This window comes from Eulemur rufifrons, chromosome 10, assembly GCF_041146395.1.
Source record: "Eulemur rufifrons isolate Redbay chromosome 10, OSU_ERuf_1, whole genome shotgun sequence".
In the NCBI taxonomy this organism is placed as follows: Eukaryota; Metazoa; Chordata; class Mammalia; order Primates; family Lemuridae; genus Eulemur; species Eulemur rufifrons.
Genome location: NC_090992.1, coordinates 36,047,824 through 36,074,060, shown reverse-complemented (window position 1 = coordinate 36,074,060; position 26,237 = coordinate 36,047,824). Strand labels below are relative to the sequence as shown.

At 50.8% G+C, this 26,237-nt stretch overlaps 1 protein-coding gene across 2 annotated transcripts in view; it reads left to right on the top strand.

Moving 5' to 3' along the window:
* The window catches only part of ACAD9 (acyl-CoA dehydrogenase family member 9), a 39,256-nt gene that overhangs the window by 8,197 nt on the left and 4,822 nt on the right, over positions 1 to 26,237 (top strand). For both annotated transcript variants that reach the window (XM_069483979.1, XM_069483978.1), the window contains 14 exons: positions 2,654 to 2,755; positions 6,005 to 6,111; positions 7,087 to 7,187; positions 8,074 to 8,152; positions 9,552 to 9,726; positions 12,723 to 12,796; positions 18,616 to 18,691; positions 20,112 to 20,182; positions 20,441 to 20,560; positions 21,892 to 22,020; positions 24,011 to 24,090; positions 24,771 to 24,897; positions 25,130 to 25,207; positions 25,809 to 25,937. In XM_069483979.1, the coding sequence (XP_069340080.1) occupies positions 2,734 to 2,755; positions 6,005 to 6,111; positions 7,087 to 7,187; positions 8,074 to 8,152; positions 9,552 to 9,726; positions 12,723 to 12,796; positions 18,616 to 18,691; positions 20,112 to 20,182; positions 20,441 to 20,560; positions 21,892 to 22,020; positions 24,011 to 24,090; positions 24,771 to 24,897; positions 25,130 to 25,207; positions 25,809 to 25,937 (1,368 nt within the window). In that variant the 5' untranslated portion in view covers positions 2,654 to 2,733. The remainder of the gene's footprint in view (positions 1 to 2,653; positions 2,756 to 6,004; positions 6,112 to 7,086; positions 7,188 to 8,073; positions 8,153 to 9,551; positions 9,727 to 12,722; positions 12,797 to 18,615; positions 18,692 to 20,111; positions 20,183 to 20,440; positions 20,561 to 21,891; positions 22,021 to 24,010; positions 24,091 to 24,770; positions 24,898 to 25,129; positions 25,208 to 25,808; positions 25,938 to 26,237) is intronic.

Below are 26,237 nucleotides of genomic sequence, written 5' to 3'. Positions count from 1 at the left end.
CCAGGCAACTGCTGATCTACTTTCTCTCATTACAGATTAGTTTGTATTTTCTGGAATTTTATTTAGATAGAATCATACATTATGTTTTTGTCTGGCCTCTTTCTGCATAATTTTGAGTTTCATCCATGTTTCGTGTGTCAGTAGTCCCTTCCTTTTAGTGCCGAGTAGTATTTAGAGAGGAAAGGTTTGTAATGTCAATTACATTTTTTTCCTCGTGTAGTTTGTGCTTTTTTGTACTGTGTGTGGGAAATCTGCCAAACCCAAGGCCATGATTTTTGTCTGTATTTTCTTTTAAAAGTTTTATAGTTTTAACTCTTACGTTTAGATCCATGATACATTCCAGGTTAATTGGGTGTATGGTATGAGATAAAGTTTGAGTATGATTGTTAATGCATACCGGGTATCCAATTATTCCAGCAACTTTTATTGGAAATATTATTCTTTCCCTATTACAAGTACCTTTGTCAAAAATCAATTGACCATTTATGTGTGGGCCTATTTCTGAATTTTCTATTCTGTTCCATTGATCTGTTTGTCTGTCTTTATACAAATATCACATTGTCTTATTTACTGAGCTTTGTGATCAGTCTTGGGACTAGGTATTGTTAGTCCTCCAACTTTGCTCTTTTCTGAAGTTGTTTCCATTCCTCTAGGTCCTTTGCATCTCCTTATCAATTTTAGAATCAGCTTTTCAATGTCTACAAAAAGGCATATAGTTCTTTTTCTTTGAACTATTGCTTTATCTCTTAGAGCAATTTTTAAAATAAGAAAAATGATTTTATGGTTACCTGTCTAGTTACTGTTGCTAGGGATCTGCGTCATCTCGTATAGAACCCGATTTCCTTTTGGCAGCGCCACCCTTCTGTGGGAAGGATGTCCTTCCACATTTCCTGACGTGCAGCTCTGCAGGGGGTGAATATTCCCACAGTGTTTCACCAGAGGAAATTTCTCTGTGGACTGTATTTTCCTTGCAGGCCTGTAACGGGGCTGCTCCACTCGCTCCTGCCTTGATGTTGGCTTCTGATGAGATGTCGCCGTCCTTCTCTTCCTTCCGTTGTATATAGTGTTTCTTTCATCTTTGGCTACTTTTAAGTGGTATTAGGGAAACTCATTATCACATGTGTTGGTGTAGTTTTTGCACATCTCTTTTGCTTGGAGTTCTTTGAGCTTCTTGGTTCTGTGTGTGTTTATGCTGTTTATTGAATTTGGATGAACAGTTGTACACCCATAGAATAGAATATGAAACAACAAAAAGTAATGAAGTATTTATATGTGTAGCAACATGGATGAATCTCAGAATCATTACACTGAGTGAAAGAAGCCAGAGAATAGAAATACATGCTATTGAATCCACTTATTTAAAACTCAAAAATGCAAACTACTGGTGAAAAAGAGATTCGTGGTTGCCTGTGGATGGAGGTGGCGGGAGGATTGATCCCAGAGGGCCACAGAGACTTGTGGTGAAAAAGGAAATGTTTTCTTCTTGATGGTGGTGATGTTTTCATGGGTGAACACGTGCCAGAACTCAACAAATTATACTGTCAGTGTGTGCAGGTTATTCTATGCCAATAATATATGTCAGTAAAGTTGTAAAAGGATAAAAAATGATGGATTTGGACTGCATTTTGGGGAATCCATAGTTCTCTTTAGTGACCCATGTATACAAAAATTCCTAAGTATGGGTTATGGTGTTTTTCACAATTTATAATACTGATGAATTAACAATTCATAAGTATACTTTAATTAACTTGGTGTATACAATAGTGTACAATTACAGACATAATGCATTGATTCCTTGGTTTTGCTCTAATGAATGAGTGTTGAATAAAAGAATGGATTGGTGTTAAACAGATTAAGTTGTCTCAGAGCTTGTGGACGCTGGTGAAAGCAGGTGGCCTCTGACATCAAGGCAGACCTCGGCCAAGATACTACCCTAGAGGTGGCTATCTAGCCGAACGTTTGAGTACAGTTCTAAGAGTTGCATAGTTATTCTCTCAATTCCTAGGAGATACTGGCAAAAAAAAAAAGTGAAGTTCAGTGTGCCTACAGGAAAACTTACGTGTCATCAACGTATAATTTGCTACTGTTTTACAGTGAAAGCACCCACGTGACTGGCACTGAGACCAAGAGACAGATCACCATAGAGCTTTGAAAGATAGGGTTTTTGGCCCGGCACATTGGCTCATGCCTGTATTCCCAGCACTCTGGGGGGCCGAGGCAGGAATATTGCTTAAGGCCAGGAATTCAAGACCAGCCTGAGCAACAGCGAGACCCCGTCCCTACAAAAAATAGAAAAATTAGCCAGGCATGGTGGTGTGCACCTGTAGTCCCAGCTACTTGAGAGGCTGAGGGAGACCAAGGCAGGTAGTCTGTGTGAGCTCAGGAGTTTGAGGTTGCTGTGAGCTATGATGATGCCACTGCACTCTAGCCCAGGGGACATAGCGAGACCCCATCAAGTAAAAAAAAAAAAAAAAAAAAGAGGATTTTTCCTGGGCTAATTACGTGAAAGTGAACACATGCTGAATGATGACTACATAATTTCTAGTTTTGAAAAGTTTTTGACTCTGGGATTATATATTACATAAAAGCTATTCTGTTTTCTTGGTATAAAAATAGCTTACATTTGTTTAATCAAGATATTTTCTCTTGGCAGTGGACTCTCGAAAAATTGACCAGGAGGGGAAAATCCCAGAAGAGACTTTAGAGAAACTGAAGAGCTTGGGGCTTTTTGGTATGCAGGTCCCAGAAGAATATGGTAAGTCAGGGAAACAACCACCTCACTGGTGTGGCTCTTAACGAAGCATTCTATGTTTGTCCAGAAAAGGGTTTTGTTTAGAAAGGTTGCCCTTTAAATGCAGTAGGTCTCATTGCAAAAGTGCTGAGACAGATGATGGCATCAGTCATGGGTAAATGGTGGGTGGGTGTGGACTGACTGAGGGACCCATAGGGAGGAAGAGCTGTGGAGTCCTGCGCTTCTCATCCTGGCACGAGGGAGTAAGGCCTGGGGTCCTGCTGGCTGTCAGTGCAGGACACATTTTGACCAGTGGGAACTTTCAGGCAGGGCCCTTTGTCCTTTGGACTGTCCCCATAATTGTCTGGACATCATAGTGGTGTTTTTAGCACCCAAGTGAACGGCCTTAACCTTCTCCCCAGGATCTCAGTATAATTCTGCCTTGTTGGAGTTGGCTGGTCCCTACAGCTTGCCTCCCTTTTGCCTGTTCTCAAGTTGGTCCTCTGAATTCTGTAGTGATCAAAGGGAGGGGCATAGAAAATATTTCAAAGGGATAGATACCGCCCCCCTCCACATGCGCACGCCATTTATTTTTACTCTCAGGCCCTTTCGACATAAACAAGTGGCTCCAGGCTCTGTAGCCTTCGCCCTGCGTGTCCTCCGAGCCTTTGCTAGGGCTGCCTCCAGGTTTGCTCAGCTAAGGTCTTGAGGTTTAGGGGAGACAGCAGTTGGTAGTGCTTTAGGGGTTGAGCACATTTCATGGTTGCAAACTGATCTTGCACATTTTCCCAGCTGTGGATGTGCTGGACTTTTACACAACTGGCGGTGCAGTAGATGTGTTTACGCAGCATTACCACAGACACCTGAGTAATGCCTGGTGCTACGATGGTGCAAGACTGTGACAGTAGGAATTGTTCAGCTCCGTTATGCTCTTCTGGGACCCCAGTGGTACATGCGGTCCGTTGTTGACTGAAATGTCGTGTGCTGTGCATGACCACACATGAAACAAATTGCCCTTGTCTCTCCAGAAGCCCTATTACAGTTAATGCTGCTGCTGGCCCAGCGGCGGGACGTGGCGGCACAGACCTCCACAGGGGGAGTCATACAGCCTCTGTTTCTTAACAAAAATAGCCCCTGTGTGAGGTGCTGGGAGAGACGAGCCCGCCCAGACAGCTGGGACTTGTGGTGTAGCTCACAAGCGGCAGAGGTGAGTGTTAGAGGAGGCAGTGGGTGCGGCAGAGCTGGAGAGCGGGTCGGTCTGTGTGTCAGCAGCGTGAAAGGGTAAGTGCTTGGAGAACACAGATAACAAATAGCAGGAGGAAGCCACCAGACACAGCCAGGGTGGGCATAATGCCTATTCCGCTTCAAAGCATTTTAAAATCGCTCCTTGGTTCACAAGACGTACTTAATCTTTTCCCCAGAATAATGCTGTGTGCAGCTGGGCTACATCTGTTTCCACGTGCGTGTCTTAGCCGCAGCGTGAGTGGTCTGCGTGGGGGCGGGACTGCCCAGCTCTCCACCCCGGGCTTTGGTTCCGCGTCCTGCTCTCCACTCTGAAAATGCCTTTCTCTCCTGAGATGATATGGCCCTATGTGGAGCTTTGCTTTTTCTTTTAATTCTTCCCTGGGAAATTAAGGCAACAGCAACCGTATGTTCATGCCCAAAAGTTTGGGGAAGGTGTTGTCAGCCTGGAGAATTCCAAAGCCTGACTGGAGAGCTGTGTGCTGGAGACCCGAAGCTTTCTGCTGACTGGGCCCGGGTTTCCTCCCCAGGCTCCCTGCGCTGCCCAGGGCCTGCCAGTGTGTGGCTCCTCCCTCCCTCTCTGCCCCTCTGCCACCACAGTCCCCACCCGCCCGCCTTCTTCCCTATGGGGTTGCCATCTCCCTCAGGATTTTGGCCATACTTTTCTCAGGGGAATGCATCAAATTTTTTTTTCCAACCCAAACTCCAAACTCCCTCAATACATGGAGGGAGTAAGAGCAGAAGTGTTTTGATTGGTACACGAGTGGGGTGCAGGATGGGGTGGGGTGGGGTGGGATAGGGGTGCTTAGTGCAGAGCCTCCCCGCCTCCCAACACCAGCACTGAGCCCAGGAGATCGCAGGGCCAGTCAGAACCTGTGCACCTGCAGGGTCGCCCTTCCCTTTGTCTGGCTGTGAGAGGCGCCCCCTGCAGGCGGGCTCTGCACCGCGCCCCACTCTGCTGTCCCTCAGCCTCATGACCTTAGGCCACCTCTGGAAGGTGAAGATTAAATGCAAAATACATAAGTTCAGTGTTTTTTTTTTGTTTGTTTGTTTTTAATCCTTTTGTCTTTTTGCTCCTAGTAGTTCCCACTTAGGGCAATTTGGCCCCTCAGAGGAACATCTGGCAATGTCCAGAGATGTTTCCAGTTGTCAAAACTGTGGGGGTGGGGGTTGCTACTGGTATTTAGTGAGTAAAGGCCAAGGATGCTGCTGAACATCCTGCAGTGCACAGGATGGACCCCACGACAGAGAACGATCCATCCTGAAATGTTAGTGCCACGGCAGAGAAACCCCGCCCTAGAGCCCTCTGGCCACTGGGCAGTGGGGCGCTCTACAGCTGTTGCAGTTCTAAAGCTCTGCCTCCGTGACGGAAGAGACTCGCAGTATATTAAGAGATTCAATGTGTGTATAGATATTTTTTATGTTTTTGAGACAGAGTCTCACTCTGTTGCCCAGGCAAGAGTGCCGTGGCATCAGCCTAGCTCACAGCAACCTCAAACTCCTGGGCTCCAGCGATCCTTCTGCCTCAGCCTCCCCAGTACCTGGGACTACAGGGGTGTGCCACCATGCCTGGCTAATTTTTCCTATATATTTTTAGTTGTCCAGTTAATTTCTATTTGTAGAGATGGGGTCTCGCTCTTGCTCACGTGGGTCTCACTCTTGCTCAGGTGGGTCTCACTCTTGCTCAGGTTGGTCTCGAACTCCTGACCTGGAGCAATCCTCCTGCCTCGGCCTCCCAGAGTGCTAGGTTTACAGGCGTGAGCCACCGCGCCTGGCCATAGATATTTTTATATTTAAAAAAATCTATATGTGCTCATGTACCTAGAAAAAGTCTGAAAGGACATACACAGAAATGCTCCTTCTGAGTGATAAGATGTGGGCAGTTCTGGTTTTCTTTGTATCTTCTGTATGATGATTTTTTTATGGTGATCTGGTGTTACTGTATAATCAGGGAAAAAACTAGAGAAGCCATTGCCTTAATGGGAGGACTCTAGGGCTGGACTACGATTAACACTCGTGCGTCTCTCCTAGGTGGCCTGGGCCTCTCCAACACCATGTACGCGCGGCTCGGGGAGATCATCAGCCTGGATGCGTCCATCGCCGTGACCCTGGCAGCACACCAGGCTATCGGCTTCAAGGTCAAGTGTCTGGGATTTCTTTTTGGTCTTCAGGAGTCACATGGTGCCTTGGAGGCAGAGGGCTTGCTCACTTTCATGAGAAGTGAATCAGGCCTGATGTCTGATACGCAGTCACACCCCACAGTTCCCTTACTCAGGCCGTACGTACCTTGGGACACTCAGTCCCCACATACGCAGCCTCTGTGTGGCCCACGTGCACCGTGGCCCTTGGATCACACTTGTCCCTCCCCTTTGAATCCTCCTCCTCTTCCCAACACCTTTGACCCGTCTTTGAATGCCCAAGTGGATGCCACTGCCTTCACCTTGGGCCGGAAATGGGCCTCCCCACCTGACTCTGCTGATTGCGCCTCCCCTGCCATTTGTGCACATGCTTCCTCCTGCTGGGCGTGGAGCACACAGCTCTTTGTGGCAGTCTCGTTACTCATGTTATTTCTGCTTGATGTAAACCTCAAAGAGAGCTGAACACGCGCCATGTCCGGTCTCCCCACCCTGGAGAGCACACGCATTCATGCAGACGTTCAGAGAAGAGGGGCCTGTGCTGGTGGCACTGTCTGGGAGGGGGTGGGACAGCCCTGACATTACTGTGCACCTTTGTTATGCTGGGCATGGTTCTGATACTCCTGTGTCCTCACATCTCATCTTCTGGACCATGCTGCCATTGGGCAGGAGTGTCCCCAGTTTTTGGATGACGAGAGGGAGGCTCAGAGAACGGAGGTTCCTTGCCCAAGGGCCCTGGGGCAAGACATGGAAGAACCATGATGAAAATCCTGGACTCTGCACAGCTCTGCGGGTTGCACAGGTCCCCACCCTGGTGCGTGGACCCCTCGGCTGCCTGGCTCCCCACGCTCTGCCTGAGGCTGCCCCTGTGCAGTCTTCTCTTGCAGGAAGCAAATGTTTTCCTCAAAGGGGAATGAGCACATCCATATGCTCTTTTCTCCCTACAGCTGAAAGTAGTTCTCTGTCTGTTTTGTTTAGGGGATCATCATGGCCGGCACTGAGGAGCAGAAGGCCAAATACTTGCCCAAACTGGCGTCCGGGGAGCACATCGCAGCCTTCTGCCTCACTGAGCCAGCCAGGTCTGTCCCCTGCAAGAAATGTCAGCCGTCAGCATCCTTGGCATTTTTCATGGTTCACTGGGACAAGGGGCTGCTGTTTTTGTTGAGTAGATGACTTTGATTTCTTCCCAAAATCTTCCAGAGAATCAGCTCAGCAACTGTTCTTGCCAGTTCTCTTATCTTGATCTTACTCCTCTGTCCCAGCGAGAATACAAATGAGATAAGGTACCTGATAGCACTATTAGATAAAGCAGTTTACAACACCCCTGACCTAAGGTAAGGCATTCAGGCTTCAAAGCACTTTCAGAGTACACAGGGCAGGTGGGATGGCCTCCGTTTACAGATTAGGAGCTGAAGTTCGGTGAGGTGGTGTGATCAGCCTGAGGTCACAGGGCTGGGGTGGCGCAAGGCTGGGGTCAGATAGCGAGTCTGTCTCTTGAGCCACACTCCATCCTGCTTCCCTTGGCTCAGGAATCTGGGAATCGTCATCCCTGCTGGGCTGCGCTGAACTCATCCTCACAGAAGCACAGAGGAGCCTATTTGAAGCACACATATCCGTGTTCAGACCTAAGCCCAAGTAGTTTTCACTGCTAACTTTTTACCTGATATTATATATTGAAGCAGAGGTTGGCCAATCCAGCCTGCCACCTGTTTTTGTAAATAAAGTTTTACTGGAACATGCTCACCTTTTTAACAGATTGTGTTCATGTTCTAGGGGCAGAGTTGAGGAGGTGAGACATACGTCCTGTAGCTTGGAAAGCTGAGTATATTTATTATCTGACTCTTGATTTAAAAGTTTGCCAACCTCTGTATCAAAGTACTAAAAGCCTCCATTTTCAGGCCCTCAGAAGCAGGCTTACTTTTCCCAGTATTCTTGTTCCTTGACCACATCTTTTTGTCTCTACAGTGGGAGTGATGCAGCTTCCATCCGGAGCAGAGCCACATTAAGTGAAGACAAGAGGCACTATGTCCTCAACGGCTCCAAGGTAGGGCCCCATCCTCATGGCCTTGCCAGGGTCTTAGTCACAGCCTTGCCTACCACTGTGTGACCGCTTTCCACGCACCAGGAATGGTCAAGGGCGTGCATGATCTCTTGACCACCTGCTGGGTGATGCTGCTCTCCTTTTTCAGAAGAAGAAATTGAAGCTCAAAGAAGTTAACAGACCTGCCTCCAGGTCCTGTGTCTCTTTGGTGGCAGAGCCAGGATTGGACCAAGGCATTTTGGCTCCAGAGTGTACGTGCTTCTGTAGTACTAACTACAGCTGATTTTATGTGTTTGTTTTTTAATTTTTTTGTTACACAAAATTTCAAACGTATGCCATGTTCCTGGCACCCAGCTTGATCAGTTACTTGCTCACATTGCTGTGTCTGTTCTGGGAGCATCACCACCACTGGGTCGCATCAGTGGCAGTTTCCACATGTGTCTCTACAAAATAGGAGTATTTTTAAAGAAAAACAAAGCCATGATATCATTATCGTTTTTTAAAATTTATAGGCCAGGCATGGTGGCTCTAACCTGTAACCCTAGCACTTTGGGAGGCCGAGGTGGGAGGATTGCCTGAGGCTAGGAGTTCAAGACCAGCCTGGACAACATAGCAAGACCCTGTCTCTAAACAAAAAATAAGAAAAATTAGCCAGGCATGGTGGTACGTGTCTATATCCCCAGCTACTTGGGAGGTTGAGGTGGGAGGATCGCTCGAGCCCAGGAGTTGGAGGCTCCAGTGAGCTATGATCACACCACTGTACTCTAGCCTGGGCAACTGAGCAAGACCGTATCTCTAAAAAAAAATAACACAAAATAAATTTAAAATTGAAAATTCTTTCCTGTCTATTCAGCATTCACAATTTCCCTGATTGCTTCGTACCTTTTTTTTTAAACAGTTTGTTTGCTTGAATCAGGATCCAAATGAGTTCCACACGTTGCAGGCTCTTTATTTCTCCCCCTCTCTCCCCTTTTCTCCTTTCTTTCTTCTTACTTCCCTCCCTCCCTTCTTTTTTTAATTAACCAATAAACATTGTGTATACCGAATTTGTATATACATGATGTTTTGATATGTGTATACCTTGTGAAATGACTAAGCCCCTTCTTTCTTGAAGAAACCCAGTTGTCTGCTGGTAGAGCCTGACTGTCTGGGCTGCTGGCTCCTCTCCCGTGGCCCCTGCCCATTGCCCCGGCCACCTGTGTCCCTTGGGAAAATCCTTGCTGTGGGGAGACTGGGCTGAGCCCCGTTCTCTGTTCACACAGGCTTGGCTTCTGCAGGGCCAAGGACTCTGCATGTCTGGCAGGAAGTCTGACTGGCAGCTGGAGCTTGATGAGCAAAGATGGAGCTGAGAAGGGTTGCATAGGAGTTTGGTTTTCTCCAAAGTCCGTCTTTCTTTCCTCAGGTCTGGATCACCAATGGAGGAGTGGCTGATATTTTTACTGTGTTTGCAAAGACTGAAGTTGCTGATTCTGACGGCTCAGTAAAAGACAAAATCACAGCATTCATAGTAGAAAGAGACTTTGGTGGAGTCACTAGTGGGAAACCTGAAGATAAGTTAGGCATTCGGGGCTCCAACAGTAAGTAGCTTCTGTGTGTGTGTGTGTGTGTGTGTGTGAGAGAGAGAGAGAGAGAACCTCTGCCCTGTCCAAATATCAAGATAAAATGAGATTTAGGCTGGGTATGGTGCCTCACGCCTGTGATCTAGCACTTGGGGAGGCTGAGGTGGGAGGATTGCTTGAGAACAGCCTAGCCAATATAGCGAGACCCCACCTCTACAAAAAATAAGAAATTAGCTGGGTGTGGTAGTGTGCTCCTATAGCCCCAGCTACTTGGGAGGCTGAGGCAGGAGGATTATTTGAGCCTGGGAATTTGAGGTTGGAGTGAACTATGATGATGCCACTGCACTGTGGCCCAGGCAACAGAGTGAGCCCCTGTCTCAAAAAAATATAATAATAACATTTAAGATTTAAATAGGCAGGGTGCAGTGGCACACACCTGTAATTCTAGCACTCTGGGAGGCCGAGGCAGGCGGATCATTTGAGCTCAGGAGTTTAAGACAGCCTGAGCAAGAGCGAGACCCCCGTCTCTACTAAAAAAAATATAGAAAGAAATTAGCTGGATAACTAAAATATACATAGAAAAAATTAGCCAGGCATTGTGGCACATGCCTGTAGTCTCAGCTACTCAGGAGGCTGAGGCAGGAGGATGGCTTGAGCCCAGGAGTTTGAGGTTGCTGTGAGTAGGCTGACGTCACGGCGCTCTAGCCCGGGCAACAGAGTGAGACTCTGTCTCAAAAAAAAAAAAAAAGAAGATTTAGTGTCAACCTTTTAGCAAGATCAAATGAAGAATGCCACAAGAGACTCTCCTCTGGCAATGCAGGTGAGTTCCCCAACACTAACTCATCAGTTAGGCAGACAGTGACTGTGCCTCTCAGTGCATTGAGCATCAGTGATTTCCAGGTGAGCAAGAGGGTCGAGCTCTCAGCCTTGTGGGAGAGGCAGTGGACACCAGGGAGAGTAGGGCAGTAGGGTATCCTAGGTAAACATTCTGTGACAGGAAACCCCTTGGCTTTCCTGCCTGGAATGTCTCCCTCCCACCTGCCCAGGCCCACCTGCAGTCCCCGGTCAGTGCTCGGTTCACTTGAGCCTGGTGTCCTGTAAGTTGTCCTTGGCCTGCCTGGTGCTGCTGTGGAGTCCTTGCAACACTCTGCCTTTTCTGAAGGAAAAAGATAGCAAATAAAAGAAAAAAAAAAAAAAAGAAAGAAAAAAAACACTCTGCTTTGGGGTCTCCTAGTGTCTGTGCTGGAGGGGACGCTTCTGTGTGTCCTGTCATCTTTGGGGACCCTGCACTCTGGATGGTGGTATTTGCCATGTTGACTGCTCAGGCTGGAAGGTCCGAGGGCCCCAAGCTGTAACCTGAGCCCCACCTCTTGGGAGGCTGTGTGGCCTTGAACAAGCTAGTTCACCTTTCTGCACAGCAGTTTCGTCAGCTAAAGTAAAGGGTGATCACTGAACCCCCCTTGCGGAGGTGACGCGAGAATGGAGTGTTAGGGTGCACGTGGACGCGCAGCGGTGTCAGTACCAGGACTAGTGCGCTTAGCGAGTGCTCGGAAGGTGCCGGCAGAGGAAGGAACGTGCACAGAGGCCTGGCGTCTATGGAGAGCTCACTCAGGTGTCTGTGGGGAGGGAGGGGAAGGGAGGGGCTGGGCTGCTGCTGAGCACACTGCAGGCGCGTGGTCCACTCTGCAGTCTGGGTGGGTGGCGTTGTGCAGTGGCCCTGAGAGAGGGGGCCGAATGGCACCAGGTGAGGTCAGAGGGAGGAAGGATCTTAGCTACATCCATAGCCTGTCCGGGAACAAGAGCCTTTGGGAGAGGGGGCTGGTCCTGCAGGGCATGTGCTACTAGCTTGAATACAGCCCAGCAGCCAGAGCTGGCGATTTCGTCACCTTCCCATCCAAGCTGTTCAAGCACAATTGTCATAGAATGAAAGGTCAGAAGACCCAGGGTGTCCTCGCCCAGTTGGCTCCCCTCCCCATGGCCGTCTGTGTCCTGAGCTTCCAGTTTCTCTGGCGTAAATTGCCAAGAGCTGCCGTGTTTGGATAACAACATGCAGGACACGTTGCCAGAGAAAACATAGTGCAGACCCTTCCCAGGCTCTGCCCCACCTGCCACAGCTCCCCGGCTCCGGCTGCATCCCATTCGAGGCGCCTGTGTCTTGGTTCCCGCACGCAGCAGACAGAGCACGCTTCACTCCAAGGCCTGCTGGCCATCCCTCGCTGCAGTAACCCTGTCTGACAGACCCCCCAGAACCTGGCTCATAGCAATGAGCATTTAGCTTTCTCACAGTCCCGAGGTGCCTGGGCAGCCTGCTTCCTTCCGGCTGTGGGTTGGGTTCAGGTGAGCCCGTGTGTTTTCTTTACCATCCCAGGGCATGTTCCTTACAGCAATCACAAGCACCCAAGGGGCCAAGCAAACCATAAAAGCACTTTTAAGGCCCGTAGGCCTCTGCGCATGTTGGCCAGCTGCATTCCATTGGCCACAGCAAGTCATGTGGCCACACTCAGCATCAGCCAGCAGGGAAAGGGAAGTCCATCCCTCCCCACCGTGGCAGGGTGGGCAGGTGCTACAGATACCTTGCAGGGGTACGGTTGTGTTTGAGTTAAGAATTGGGACCAATAATCCCAATCTACCCTGAGACCTTAGGAAATGCTATTCCTTCTAGCTTTGATTGTTCTATCTCTGCCTCTTTATAGGACTGACTCTTTCTCATCCTTTAAACTTCTTCTAAATGTCGCAGAAAAGTCTGAGATAGCCCTTAATAAGAATGTTATTATCTACGCCTCCAGCTGCCACTTCTGTCACTGTGCCCTGTTTTTTCATCCATCACACTGATCGCAATACCCATAATTCTGTTTATAGTTTGTCTTCCTGACCAGAGTATGAGCCCACAAAGACAGGAACTTTGTCTTTCTGTACTATCCTACCAAATAGTAGATGGATAAATGAATGAACGAATTGCATGCTTGCAGAGTGGTTTGCAGTTGTCAGATAAGGTCTTCAATTTTACATTTCAGCTTGTGAAGTCCATTTTGAAAACACCAGGGTGCCTGTTGAAAATGTCCTTGGAGAAGTCGGAGATGGGTTTAAGGTGAGTTGCCAGCTGTGGCTCTTTGGGAGTGATGTGCCATCTCATGGTACGGCTTGTCGGCTTTCTGTCCACCCGTGCTTGGAGCAGACCAGCCCGTGCTTAGCAGGTGACTTTGCGTGGTTCTCCGTTGGGAAATCAACAAATGGAGAGTGGAAGATTGGCTCACGTCTAGAGTAGGGAGTCTGTGGGAAGCATCGGGAATCTTCTTTCATCTCCAAGGCCTCCTTTGCCTCCAATGAGGGCTGGGATTCCCCTCCCCAGCAGGTGCAAGAAAGCAGGCCAGTGGGCTCTGGAGAAGCTCAGGTTCTGCACAACCCTGGGACTTGAGTCCCTGCCCTAATTTTTTTTTTCCTTTTGGACTCAGATTTATTTTTATTGAGAGATAATTCATAAAACATGAAATTCACCATTTTAAAACATACACTTCAGTGGTTTTTAGTATATTCACCATACTGTGTAGCCATTCTGTGTAAGTTCAGAACACTTCTATCATGCCAAAAAGAAACATCGTGCCTCCCAGTGTGACCCTTTGCCCATCCCTGGGCGCTCACTGTTTTACTTTGTGTGTGTATGGACTTGCCTCTTCTGAACATCTCATGTAAATGGAATCATATACAATGTGAAGTCTTCTATGGTGGGCTTCTTTGACATAGCATGATGTTCTCATAGCATGTCATAGCATGAATCAGTAATTCATTCCTTTTCATGGCTGAATAATATTCCTTTGTATGGAGCTAGCACATTTTGTTCATCCATTCATCAGCCAGTGGACATTTGGGTTGTTACCACTTTTTGGCTGCTATCAATAGTGCTGCTATAAACATTCGTGTTAAAGATTTGGTGTGAAAAATATGTTTTCAATTCTTTTGGGGTTTATACCTAGAAGTACAATTGCTGGGTCACATGGTGACTGTACATTTAGGTTTTTGAGGATCTGCTGGACTGTTTTCCACAGTGGCTGCACCGTTCTGCATTCCAGCAGTGTGTGAGGGTTCCGTCTTCTTCACATCCTCATCAACACTTGTTATTGCCTATTTTTAAATTTTAGCCATTCTAGTGATTGTGAAGTGGCATCTCACTGTGGATCTAATGTGCGTTTCCCTGTTGATTTAGTGTGTTCAGCATCTTTCCACGTGCTTGTTGGCAATTTGCACATGTTCTTGGAAGAAATATCTTTTCAAATCCTCTGCCCATTTTTATGTTGGGCTAATGGCCTTTTTGTTGTTGCCGTGCCGTAATTTACTGGGTGACCTAGGCGAGGATCTTCGTCTTGAGGAGCCCACCCCCCTTGGCAGGGATCAAAAGTAATCCCCCCCTCCCCTCCTAGGGTATTACAGGAATCAGACAAGACGCCATTAGCCAGAGCTCCTGGGCAGTGGGGCTGCTCAGCGAATGGAGAACAAAGGGCTGGAGAGGTGGGAGGACGGATGGGGGCAGGCCGTGTGCAGGGTGGGCTTGTTTAGTATCCGTGTAGCCCAGATGTTACATGCAAACTAGACGGTATTGGCAAACAAGGAGAAAAAATCAAATCACCTGAAGTCCATCCCCAAGAAAGTCGACATTGTTCACATTTTTGGTGCTTCTCTTTCTAGAGCTTTGAAGATAATACACATGGCTTAAATATTGTGTGTGTGTATGTGTTACATTTTACAGCCTGTGTTTTCACTTATCAATGAACCATGACACTCTTTCGGTGCTGGTAAATATGTATTCATAATGTTTGATGCTGCATAGTATTTCTTTGTACTTTGTACCGTATTTAATGTCATCAGGTCCCCAGTATTGTACCTGTAACATTGTCTTCACTTCTTCCCTACTCAGAACCACATCGTGTATCCTTGTACGTATTCTTGCAAACTCGTCTAATTATTTCCCGAGTTTAAGTACCACTGGTAAAATTATGGGTTCCAAGCATGTGACCATTTTTAAGTTCTTGACCTGTGTTGCCTGCTGGAAGCTGAGGCAGTGTCTGCTCCTCCAGCAGTGGCTGAGAATGCCCCTTTCCCTGGTCCTTCTCAGCTCTATCTTTTAAAACTTTGGCCATTGTCATAGGTGAAAAGTGATTATTGTTTCAATGTGCAAAGGAAAATAGATTTCTGAAGGTTTCTTTTTTGTTGCTAGTGAGACTGGTTGCAATTTGCCATAAATACTGAAAGGTGTGATGATGCACTGGAGTGATTCCAGAGATCATAAAACAGTAAAAGGCCAAGTGAAGACTGAGCAGGCGGATGTGAGATCAAAGTAAGGGCATTTGTCCTCTGTGGTGCTCAGAAGATTTATCCATAGCCAGACTTCTTAAGACAGAAAGGCTGACAGGCAGGGGCTGTTGAAGGAATGGATTGAATCTTGCTTTTGGGAAAGCTGAGATCTAGAATGTAGTTGTGAACATTATAGAAGGAAGCTGTTTTTCGGTGCAGGTGGTGACAGAGCATGTGGGTGCTGGGAGGGCTGGAGGAGGCCGGAAGGTTGAGCAGAAAGGCCGACCGGTGGCGACGAGGCCTCTGCACACAGGGCTGTGCCTGTCAGCTTCTACCCCGAGAGGGAGGCCTGGGATCAAACCCTACTTGCCTTTTTTTTTTTTTTTTTTAAATTTAAATGAGATTAGCAATAAACTATGAAAGGGCTATAAACTGAATTTTATTCGTAAAACTATGAGCTAGCTTTTGAAAGAGGGAACAAGAATAAAGACAGGAGAATTTATTAGGTTATTAAATATGGAATGTCCTATTTCCTTAAGTACTAAGTTTGACAGTTGTTATTTCTGACGTTTCACTTTGACATTTGACACTTCTTTCTTTCTTTTTTTTTTTTTTTTGTTGGTGAGGGTACATCCTCAGTCTTGCAAACCCGTGTTTTCCCTTGTGATTATCTTTCAAATTTTTTTTAGAGCAATTTTTGTGAAACTGCAGATAAATCAAAAATTCATGTTATTTTTGAAAATGAGTTCCCTTGTGGAACCAGTGCGGCACAGACAGCTCGAAATATCAACAAAGGGTTTGGGAAGGACGTGGCTGATGAACACACAGTATGTCAATGGTTTGAGAAGTTCTGTTCTTGTGATTTTAATCTTGAAAATGGGCCATATGGGTGACTTGAGACCAAGGTGGATAATGATGAGCTGAAAGCTGTAGTGGAAGCTCATCCATCTCGACCTACATGTGAATCAGCATCAAGGTTTGATGTTACTATTCTGACAATATTGGACCATTTGAAACAAATGGGCAAGGTAAAGAAGCTGGACAGATGGTACTGCATGAATTACCTGAGCATCAGCTGACAAATAGTCTTGAAGCTTGACTTTCTTTGCTGTCACGACATAAAGGTGAACCATTTCTACTAATATACCGTGTTGTTATGTGTGATGAAAAATGGACTGTTTTTGACAATCACAAGTATTCAGCGCAATGGTTGGATAAAGATGGAGTGAAGAAACATAGTCTAAAACCAAATATTCATCAAAAAAGTTAATGGTGTCTGTTTGGTGGTCCAGCGCTGGTATTATCCGCTACAGCTTCATGAAACCTGGTCAGTCGATTACAGCAGATGTCTGCTGCAACCAATTGGATGAAACGATGAGGATGCTTGCAGTTAAGCAGCCGAGATTGGTCAGTAGAGACAGGCCAATCCTCTTGCAAGACAACACTCAACCACATGTCGCACAAATAAGGCTGCTCAAACTACAGAGGCTGAACTTGGAAACTCTCTGTCATCCACCATATTCACCAGACCTTGCACCAACTGACTACTACTACTTCCAGGCTTTGGGCCACTTCTTACAAGAAAAACTATTCAATTCTCACCAAGCTGTGGAAAACGCCTTTCGTAGTTTCGTTGCCACTCACTCTCCAGGCTTCTTCACTGCGGGCATAAACAAGCTACCATTTTTTTTTTTTTTTTTTTTTGAGACAGAGTCTCACTTTGTTGCCCAGGCTAGAGTGAGTGCCGTGGCGTCAGCTTAGCTCACAGTAACCTCAAACTCCTGAGCTCAAGGGATCCTCCTGTCTCAGCCTCCCGAGTAGCTGGGACTACAGGCATGCACCACCATGCCCGGCTAATTTTTTCTATATATATTTTTAGCTGTCCATATAATTTCTTTCTATTTTTAGTAGAGATGGGGTCTCGCTCTTGCTCAGGCTGGTCTCGAACTCCTGAGCTCAAACGATCCGCCCACCTCGGCCTCCCAGAGTGCTAGGATTACAGGTGTGAGCCACTGCGCCCGGCCCAAGCTACCATTATTAAGATGGCAAAACTATGTTGATAGTATAGGCATATACTTCAATTAATTATACTGCTTCTTCTTTGAGATTTAATAAACTCACTTTTGATTTGAAATTGGACATTTCATATTTAATGACCTAATAGTTCTTTGGCAGGTTAAAAGAGGCCAGTGTCATCCCAAGTCCTGAGACACAGGAAATCTGGAGTTGGAGGTTAGCGGGAATAGGGCCCTCACCTCCATAGGCCCTTGGGAGGTGGCAGGGAAGGCATCCTCTTGAACCCTTTGTAGGGGTGGGGTTTGCGTCTCACACTGTGCTGTGACTTAACCAAGCCCCCTCTCCAGCCAGTGTTGGAGGCTGGGCCAGTGTCCGGGGGACCTTGTCCCCTGAATTTCTCAGCAGCCTCAGATGAGAGTGTTGAGAATCAGCTGTCCCAGTAGTTTGGAGAGGTTGTTTCTAACCTGTCTAACCCCTGAGGACCTATTTCCCCCCACAAGATCTATTTTGAGAGATTCTCCCATTCAGGTTAATTAACAAGTTATCATAAATTCTATTACCTCTTTTAGTAATCCAAGTTACCCATAACCAAGCAGTCAGCAAAAAGCAGTAATACCATTGCAGTTGAGCTTTTAGGAAAACTGTCATGTTCGCAGTCTTCCTGTCTGCCCCCAGGCCCTGCCTTTGGGGATTCCAGATTGAGTCAGAACTGTCCTGTCGGAGGCTCAAGCTGATGGCTGCAGGGCTTCACACATGTCTGTCCTCTGCCTGTGTTGCCCATCCATCCCTGGCCCAGCCCAGGTGTCTCCTTGGGGAATCCTTTGCCGCCCAGTGTCCCCTCTCCCCACACCAGAAGTCCCCCTGCACTCAGACCCTCTGGCCACTGTTGCACCGCTGACCACCTGCTACGGACCTGGCCGTTGGTGTCTGTGCCCTTTTGGTCTATCAGTGTGTGTGACACCAGGGCTGTGTGCCTGTCCCTCATCCAGGCTGCTGACTCGAGTTTGGTAGGAAGATAGAGGGGGAAGGGGGAAAGCTGACAAAGTCTTCGGGTCATTATTGTAGGAATGTGGCTGAGTTCCCTGGGGTCATCTCATCCTGAGGGGAGAGAACGAGGGCTTGGATGCCAGGCAGCCGCTGGCTTCGGGGCCTTGGCAGCGTCACTTCACTACTCTGAACCTCAGGTTCTTCATCAGTGAAATGAGGGTCCTGACCCTGCAGCCTTGTAGGGAAGGTACAAGCTTGCAGTGTATACTCAATAAATCTTAGTTTCTGCTCACTTCCCCTGAGGATGAGGAGAATTGGCATGTTCCTGTGGAGTAATTTGTTCAATGTCCTTTCTTGGGTGTGTCAGGGGGGAGGTGACCCCAGAGATGCTGGTAAGAGCCGCAGCAGTGGCTGAGCGGCCTTGTTTTGAAGTGTTAGGACTGTGCTCTCCCAGCACGAAGGGGACAGGGTGACCAGCTTGGCCTGGATGCCGGCACGCGGTGCTGCAGAGGCTCGCCTTTGTTTTCAAGAGAGCTTGTGGTGAAAGTGGCCAGGCGCCGTTGTGGTCTGCTCCCCCTGCATCCTCAGTGCCCTCGGGCTTTCCTGCTGTCCCTGCAGGTGGCCATGAACATCCTCAACAGTGGGCGGTTCAGCATGGGCAGCAGCGTGGCCGGGATGCTCAAGAAACTGATTGGTAGGTAAGTCGGGGACAGGGGCCTTTGCGGCCATCTTGCCCCAGGCGCCCCCACTCCAGCCCGGGAGGCTCTGCCCTTCCGCAGGCCATTTCCAGGCCACTTAGACAGAGCTCCTGCTCAAGCTTAGCGTCTCGGCTGTCATTTAGACCAGTGAATCTACTCGGCCTGCCCCCAGAGGCCAGTCTTCATCTTTCAGCAGTCCTGTTTTGCCTGTACACAGAGGCTAAGGGCACAGGGAACCCGCTTTCTGCCAGAGGTAGAAGGGGTGTGCTGCCCTGACCACCAGGGCCAGAGCTGCCAGTGAACACCACACTGAGCCGGCACTGGGAGACGTCAGCCTGATCCTCACGTTTCCCCGGTGAGGAGTGGGGTCAGGTTTGGAATCCAGATCCCTTGGCCTCTGGGTCTTTCCTTTATCCTTTTGCCGGGGTACATAACACCTAGATCTTCCTTTGCCACTGAACGTAAAGCAGCCCTATAGCTCTCAGCTGTGTGGAAGTGTCAGCAGGGGAATGGGGGTTGCCAGGGACGGTGCACTCCTGGCTTGATGAAGTTCCTCTTTGGTGCCAGGCTCTGGCTGGGCCTCTCAGAGTTCAGGGCAAAGTGGGCACACGGAGGCTTTGTTTGGTTTCTTCCTTTCATTTCTTAGATGAGACTGAGGTTTGCCCGAGGCCGTGCACCTGGACCTAAAGCTAAACCTGTCAGACTCGGGGCTCAGGCCTCTCCCCACTCAAGGCCTCAGCTTCCCTGTCTGGAAAACTCAGTGAAGAGCTTCGGGGGGGCTCTTACGGTCAGCCTGTCCCCCAAAGGATGCAGAACCTCTGATGAGATCCCACAGCCCAGAAATCTGTACACGTGGGGTCCCGTCACACCTGTGAAGGCATGTGGAGAACATGGGCTGCAGGTGGGGCTGGGGGTGCTGATGCCTGGGTGGGGCCCTCCGAGCTCAGCCTGTATTCACGACTGTATATCCTAAAGCCCCAGGCCTGGGTTTCCAGGCCAGGCTGCCCGCCCTGCTTGGGTCAGGATCACTGTGCGGGGTGCGGGCCTGCCCCACCCCTGTCTGGGGTGCTCTGGCTTTGCGATTCCGTCTGATTTCATCTTCGCAGCGACTCTGAGGTGGGTAGCGTTGTGCAGGGAGGTGAAGCCCAAGGCCACCAGCTGGTAAGAACGAGTGCCAGGACTCAAATCTGTATGTGAGTGTGAACGCCGTGTGCGGGCACCACGAGGAGTGGGCAGCCCTGCCTCTGGCCAGCGCTCTGCAAAGCGGGGGCGCCGGCTCTCAGGGCGCTTCATTGCAGCAGGACGTTTCTCACGGCCCTGCCTGCGTGTTTGAACGGTAACGATGGTAGCCTGAGGAAATCATTTAGAACAACCAGCAGTGTTCTGGTTCTTTCTAACAACTCTGCTCTTCTCCAGAAATGACTGCTGAATATGCCTGCACGAGGAAACAGTTCAACAGGAATCTCAGCGAGTTTGGGCTCATTCAGGTACTGACGGCCGAGTGCGTCAGCTGGTTTCCCCGTGTGGCTGGGAAAGGTGTGGTCTTGGTTCTCTGTACCGCTGACCCACGTGACTTGGGAAGGCTAGATAAGGGTTATTTACTGCAGTTTCTTTTTATTAATGCCTGGGTTTGCCTCTCCTGGGCAGTGAGGCTTCTGACTTAATGACCTTCTCCACTGGTTGGCAGATTTGGGTCTTAGCACATGCAGACTGCTTTTTGATTGGGTTTTTTCTGCACACTCCAGGAAAAGTTTGCACTGATGGCTCAGAAAGCTTACGTAATGGAAAGTATGGCCTACCTCACTGCAGGGATGCTGGACCAACCAGGCTTTCCTGACTGCTCCATCGAGGCAGCCATGGTGAAGGTAATGTCGTAGAACCAGAGGGCTGAGAGCTGGCGTTGGGGGCGGACTTGGCGAAGCTCTTTCTCTACAGCCTTTCAGACCCGCCATGTTGCCTGCCATCTTCTTGTTAGTTTATAGGCCAGTTTGTCATTGGTCTAGTATTGATGACACACCCAAGGTGTGCAGTGCTCCAGGGATAGGCAGGCCCCCTAGGGGGGAGCTGGGCAGAAGCCACCAAGAACAGTGCCCAGTCAAGCGTCAGTTTGCAGGACAGCTCCGTGCTTCCCTGGTGCGGTCTGTGCCATGTTTTTGCCAGTTGACCGGCGGTTTACAGCAAATGGAGAAAACAGACCATTATGGTAACACCGTATTAGCATAAAATGGCAGCTGGCTCTCGGGGGAAGGACTGTGTTTCTGAGTTTAGGACCTTCCCGCTTATCGGTATCAAAACGTCCTTTTAAAAATAAAATACTTGGTTGAGGTCAGTACTAGAGTTTTCTGTTACTTTTCTTGTATTTAGGGGGCATGCTTTTTTAGCTATAATAAAAAAGATGGCCACCCCACTTTGGGGGGAACCCTGCTTTGGTTCCCCACAAATTGTATTTCTTTTTTCTTCCCTTAATTCCTTGGAGACCCACAAACTGGTTTTAAACTGGTCTCTGGAATTGAGCTCTTGAGAGAAATGGTGAGAGGTATGTCAGCTTAGAGAGGTGAACAGCCTGGTGTTGGCAGGAAATATACCTACAAGGTCAAGAACGTTACTCTGTTTCACTGAGTCTTCCCTGGGGGTGAGGTGTAGCCTGTGTGCTGGGTGTGTGGGCACGTGTTGTATCATCCCGTCTTCTCGTCACCCTTCAACAAGAACCACAGATGCTAGCTGGTTACCTGTGAGGTGGCCCTCTTGCGGGTGCTAAGCCTAGAGCTAAATATGACAGCGTCTCTGTCCTTGAGATGGTCACAGTGTGCAGGCAGAAATAAGTCACAGTGGTGCAGGACGGGTTGTTGAGGGCGGATGGGGCTGGGTGGGGATAGGTCAGGCTTCCTGGAGAAGGTGAGATCTTAGGTCGGTTTTGAGTTGAGCCAGGTGCGGAAGGGGTTAGGGAAGGCCCAGCGGTATGAGAGGTCATGGTGGGCGGGGACAAGCTAGTCAGCATGGCTGAGGAAGACAAAGGACTTGCTGTGGTAACCTATCGAGTTTCTCCCCGGGTGGGTCTTATCCCCGAGCCTGGGGTTCTTTGCGCAGAGCCGCCCACTCCTCTCCAGCCATCCAGCTCCCCACGGCATCGGTCCCTCCTTTGGGAGGGATTCAGCAGCGCCGTCCCTGTGCTGACCTTGCCCTGGGCCTGTGGCAGGTGTTCAGCTCCGAGGCCGCCTGGCAGTGCGTGAGTGAGGCGCTGCAGATCCTCGGGGGCTCGGGCTACATGCGGGACTACCCCTACGAGCGCATGCTGCGTGACACCCGCATCCTCCTCATCTTCGAGGTGAGTGGCCCTGCTGCCAGGACCCCCCACCGACGTCCCCACCTTCCTCTCCCTGACCCTCCTGGTCCTGGGAGATGCTGCTGAGAGCCCAGCAGAGGCCCACCCACCACAGCTGCTGGCTTGTGTGTTCTCTCATTGGATCCTCTTCGCAACCCTGCACAGACCCCATTTTGCAGAGGGAGAAGTTGAGGTCAAGCAGCTGGCTCAGGGTCCCACTCCTGAGGGCCCTTTCCACTGAGCCCACGGCCTCCTGGTGATGAGCTACGGGTCTTCTCTGCCATATTCTGGCTGGATATGGGGGACAGACAGGTCTTGTAGGGGACCAGGGTTCAACCCCAGCGCTGCTGTGCCTTGAATGCACACTCTCTAGGTCTTGGTTTCCTTCTCGGTGAATTGAGGCAGTTCGACAGGGCCACCCCTGAGGTCTCCTGACCGACGTCTGTCATTCTCTATGCTGCTCTCTGAAGGCACAAGGCCAGAGTCAGTTCACTTTGTGTGCCAGAGTGGAGGGCACCTGGGCCCACAAGACCACTCGGGCATCTGTGTTCTGATCGCGCAGCATGGCTGCCCAAGGAGGAGGATGTACTACAAGCAGGACGGGAGACAGGAGGTGGGCGTCCTCCGGGAGGGAGTTGGAGTCTCGTGGAGCATGTGCACATGGGCCTTAGGGGCAGAAAAGATGTTGACCAGGGCTACGGGAGGGCAGCTGGGGCCGAGGGGAGGGAAATGGAGCTTGCCAGGCCCAGACGGGATGGACCTGCTAGCTCGAGGTGAGCGGAGAGAGGAAGGAAGTCATTCCTGCTAGGCGGGCTGGGGCAGGTAGCGGGGGTGTGTGCAGAGGGTGGATGGGAAGGCAGGTGGAAAAGTAGCCAGAGGACCTTGGTTAACAAGCAGAGGAATTGTGGAAGCCATAAAAAGCTTTCGTTCAGGGAACGATTTGCTTGTATTTGTGTTCTGGGAAAGTCCCGCTGGGGCTAACGAGGAGGATGGGAGGCGGGTGTGAGACCAAGGCCAGGACGCCCCGCTGGGAGGGAGAGGCTGCACTCGAGAGGGCTGCGCGTGTGCAGGAGGCAGGCAGGGTCTGAGCCTGAGCAGCTTCTGCCTGTAGGAGGGTGTCCTCAGACTCGGGAGCGTGGGTCTTGGCTCCTGGGACATCCCAGTGGAAGGCCCCTTGGCCACAGGTCTTCACCATCTTCTCTCCCTTGGACGGAAGGGGTGAGGGCCAGCCTGAGGGCACCGGGCATGTCACAGCCCTGCTGGCCCAGGACTACTTCTCCAAAAGTCCTTCCCTCCACCCGGGAACGTCGGGCTCCATGGCTGGGTGGTGTGGTCCACAGGGGTTCAGGAGGCCCAAGGCCGTGGGCACGGGGCCTTCAGTGTGGGGCAGAGGCTCCCGTCTGGAGACTGTGCTCAGAGCTGGGGGTGGTCCTGCCTGGAGGCCTCCACATTCTCTCTTCCTCTACAGTAGGAGTCTCCCTATTAGTGGTGCCAGCCCGGCTGTAGGGGACAGTCCTCAGTTCCCAGTGCTGGCTGCGTGGCCTGGGTCAGGCCCTTGCGCCTTTCTGATGCACAGTGCCGTTGTACACAGTGGGCAGAAGCCCACCGGCCCCTCACAGCCATCGGATGGCATCCCAGGTGGCGGGGGTTAGTGCACGTGTGGACAGCTGGCACGGGGAGCTCCCAGCTGCTGCTGCTCAGCAGTTTGTAGCTTCCCTGAGGAATCTGGCCTCGACCAGGGCCAGCGCACATTTGTCTGGCACTGACTGTGCCCCGGCCATCGGTACCCTTACGTCACCACCCAGGGAAAGCTGGTTTCCATTTTAAAAGGGAGCTGGAGACGTGGTCACGGATTGGTGGTAGGTCCCAATGGGAGGCCACTGTCTGGTCAGCTCCTCCACTCGTCCCTGACCCCTGGTCACAGCCCTGGACACGGCACCACTGTGGCTGCCGGACACTGGGCAGCCTTTGACCGCTGCACTGCTGGCCACAGGGAACCAATGAGATTCTCCGGATGTTTATCGCCCTGACGGGTCTGCAGCACGCCGGCCGCGTCCTGACTGCGAGGATCAAGTAGGTGCCGTTCCCACTGTCTGCTCCTTAGGTCCCAGCTGCGCAGCAGAGGCCAGTCTGAGCGGCAAGAGGAAAAAGCTGCCTTGTTCTGGGATTGGGGGGTGGGGAGCCTGGCACAGTCCCGCGGTGCTCACGCGCAGCCTGCCGTTGCCACAGGGCCTGGGAAGCCAGGTTGGGAGCTGCCTTCCCTGTGGGCGATGGGGACTGGCCGCCCAGGGAAGCCCCTGCTGCCCTATCCTATGGCCACCTACCCTCCCACCCCAACTTGAACTCCTTCTCCTCTATCTCCAGTAGCTCTTGTCCCCCACACTGAGGGCAGCTGGTTTCTCAGAACCTGAGGAATGAGAGATGTCCCTCAAACAGTTGTCAGGCTCTGAGGCCAACATCAGACCAATTTCTCTCCTCTCTGCCTCTCCTGCACCCCTCGACCCCGTCCTAGGGGCAGAGCAATCAGATCTCTGCTGGAGCCCAAGTACAGGTTGCTGGTAGCATTCTGCAGACTCCGCTGTCCCAAGCAAATGGCAGCTCTCTGATGGGCTGGGGGGCTCAGCCTGCAGCCTGGGGCCCAGCATGTCTGGGCCAAGGGCGGGGCATGGAAGTAGGGTGCCGAGGGGCCGTGTTGCTGGACAGCAGGAGCCGGGAGCATGGCCTCTGGTCACGGGACTGTGGACTTTCTGCAGTGAGCTTAAAAGGGGCCGTGTGATCACAGTCATGGAGACCATCGGCCGGAGGCTTCGGGACTCCCTGGGCCGCACCGTGGACTTGGGGCTGACAGGTGAACTTGGACTTGTGCACCCCAGTCTTGCGGTGAGTGGATCTAGTTGGTGTACCCCTCAACTTGGGTGCCCTCCTGCCAGATGTCCCCATCTCAGAAGGGCTTGGACGGGGGGTTGGGCTAGTGCAGCGGAAGTTGGGGAGCACCAGCTAGCCCGAGGCACCTCAGATGCCCCTACCCCATCTGGGCCTCAGAGCCCAGGGCACAGGATGGGGCACTGTGGGGAAGAGGTGCTGAGCTGGGTCCTGTCCTCTGGCCCAACAGGACAGTGCCAACAAGCTCGAGGAGAATGTGTATTACTTCGGCCGGACTGTTGAGACGTTGCTGCTCCGCTTTGGCAAGGTAACCGGGCCCCGCCAGGCCTGGGGCACAGCAGGCCCTCCGACTTGGCCAACGTCCTTGAGACTGCTTTCTGCCGAGTGTCTGCCTTTGGCTCCAGGCCTCGAATAGAAACATTGATCCCCAGGGAGGGATGAGGTGGGGAGGTTGGGCTGGCTATGTCTGCCTGTCCCAGAGGCCACTCAGCTTCGCATATGGGCACCCCCGCTATGTGAGTTTTCTGTGGTATTTTCCTGTGCACCTTCCAGGTGAAGAAAGGCTCCCTGGAATTGGGAGGGTGGCCCCATGGAGGGGGGGCCTGCTAAATCTGGGGACCTGCTGGTGGGGCTCCTGCTGGGGAAGGTGACAGTCGCACACTGAGCATCGGCCTCTGGTCTCAGCCAGCTTTCTGGGACCTGGTCTCGCCTTAACCCCTTCCCGAATCTAGAGAGACCTAAGAGGAGCTGCCTCCTGTGACCCAAAGGGAAAGACATCATTGGCCCCACTTCCCCAAGGGACACAGGGAGACTCGGAGACTGGCAAAGATGCACCCCAGGGTGGGAACCGTGGTGGGTGGGTTCCATCCCAGGTGGCAGGTCCCCACTCTGAGCCCCTGTGTTCCCAGACCATCGTGGAGGAGCAGCTGGTGATGAAGCGGGTGGCCAACATCCTCATCAATCTGTATGGCATGACAGCCGTGTTGTCACGGGCCAGCCGCTCCATCCGCATCGGGCTTCGCAACCACGACCACGAGGTGAGCCCGCCCCGCACGGTGGCCTCTGTCCCGTTGCACTTTAATGAAGCTGGTTGTGGGGGAGGGAGGGAGGTGGTTGGCGAGGCCCTGTCTGGTAGTCCCAGAAGGGAGAGGCCGTGGCACCCAGTGGTGGTCGAGTCCTTGAATGTTTGGGGTCTGCCTGCCCCACCCCTGCCGAAGGGCAGCCCCTACACATTCCTCGCCGAGTTGGAGGAAGGAGATGCTGTCACTTGGCACCTACTGTGTACCCCACCCCCACGTGCACTGTCCTGGCGTAGCCTGCAGACACCAGGGTTATGA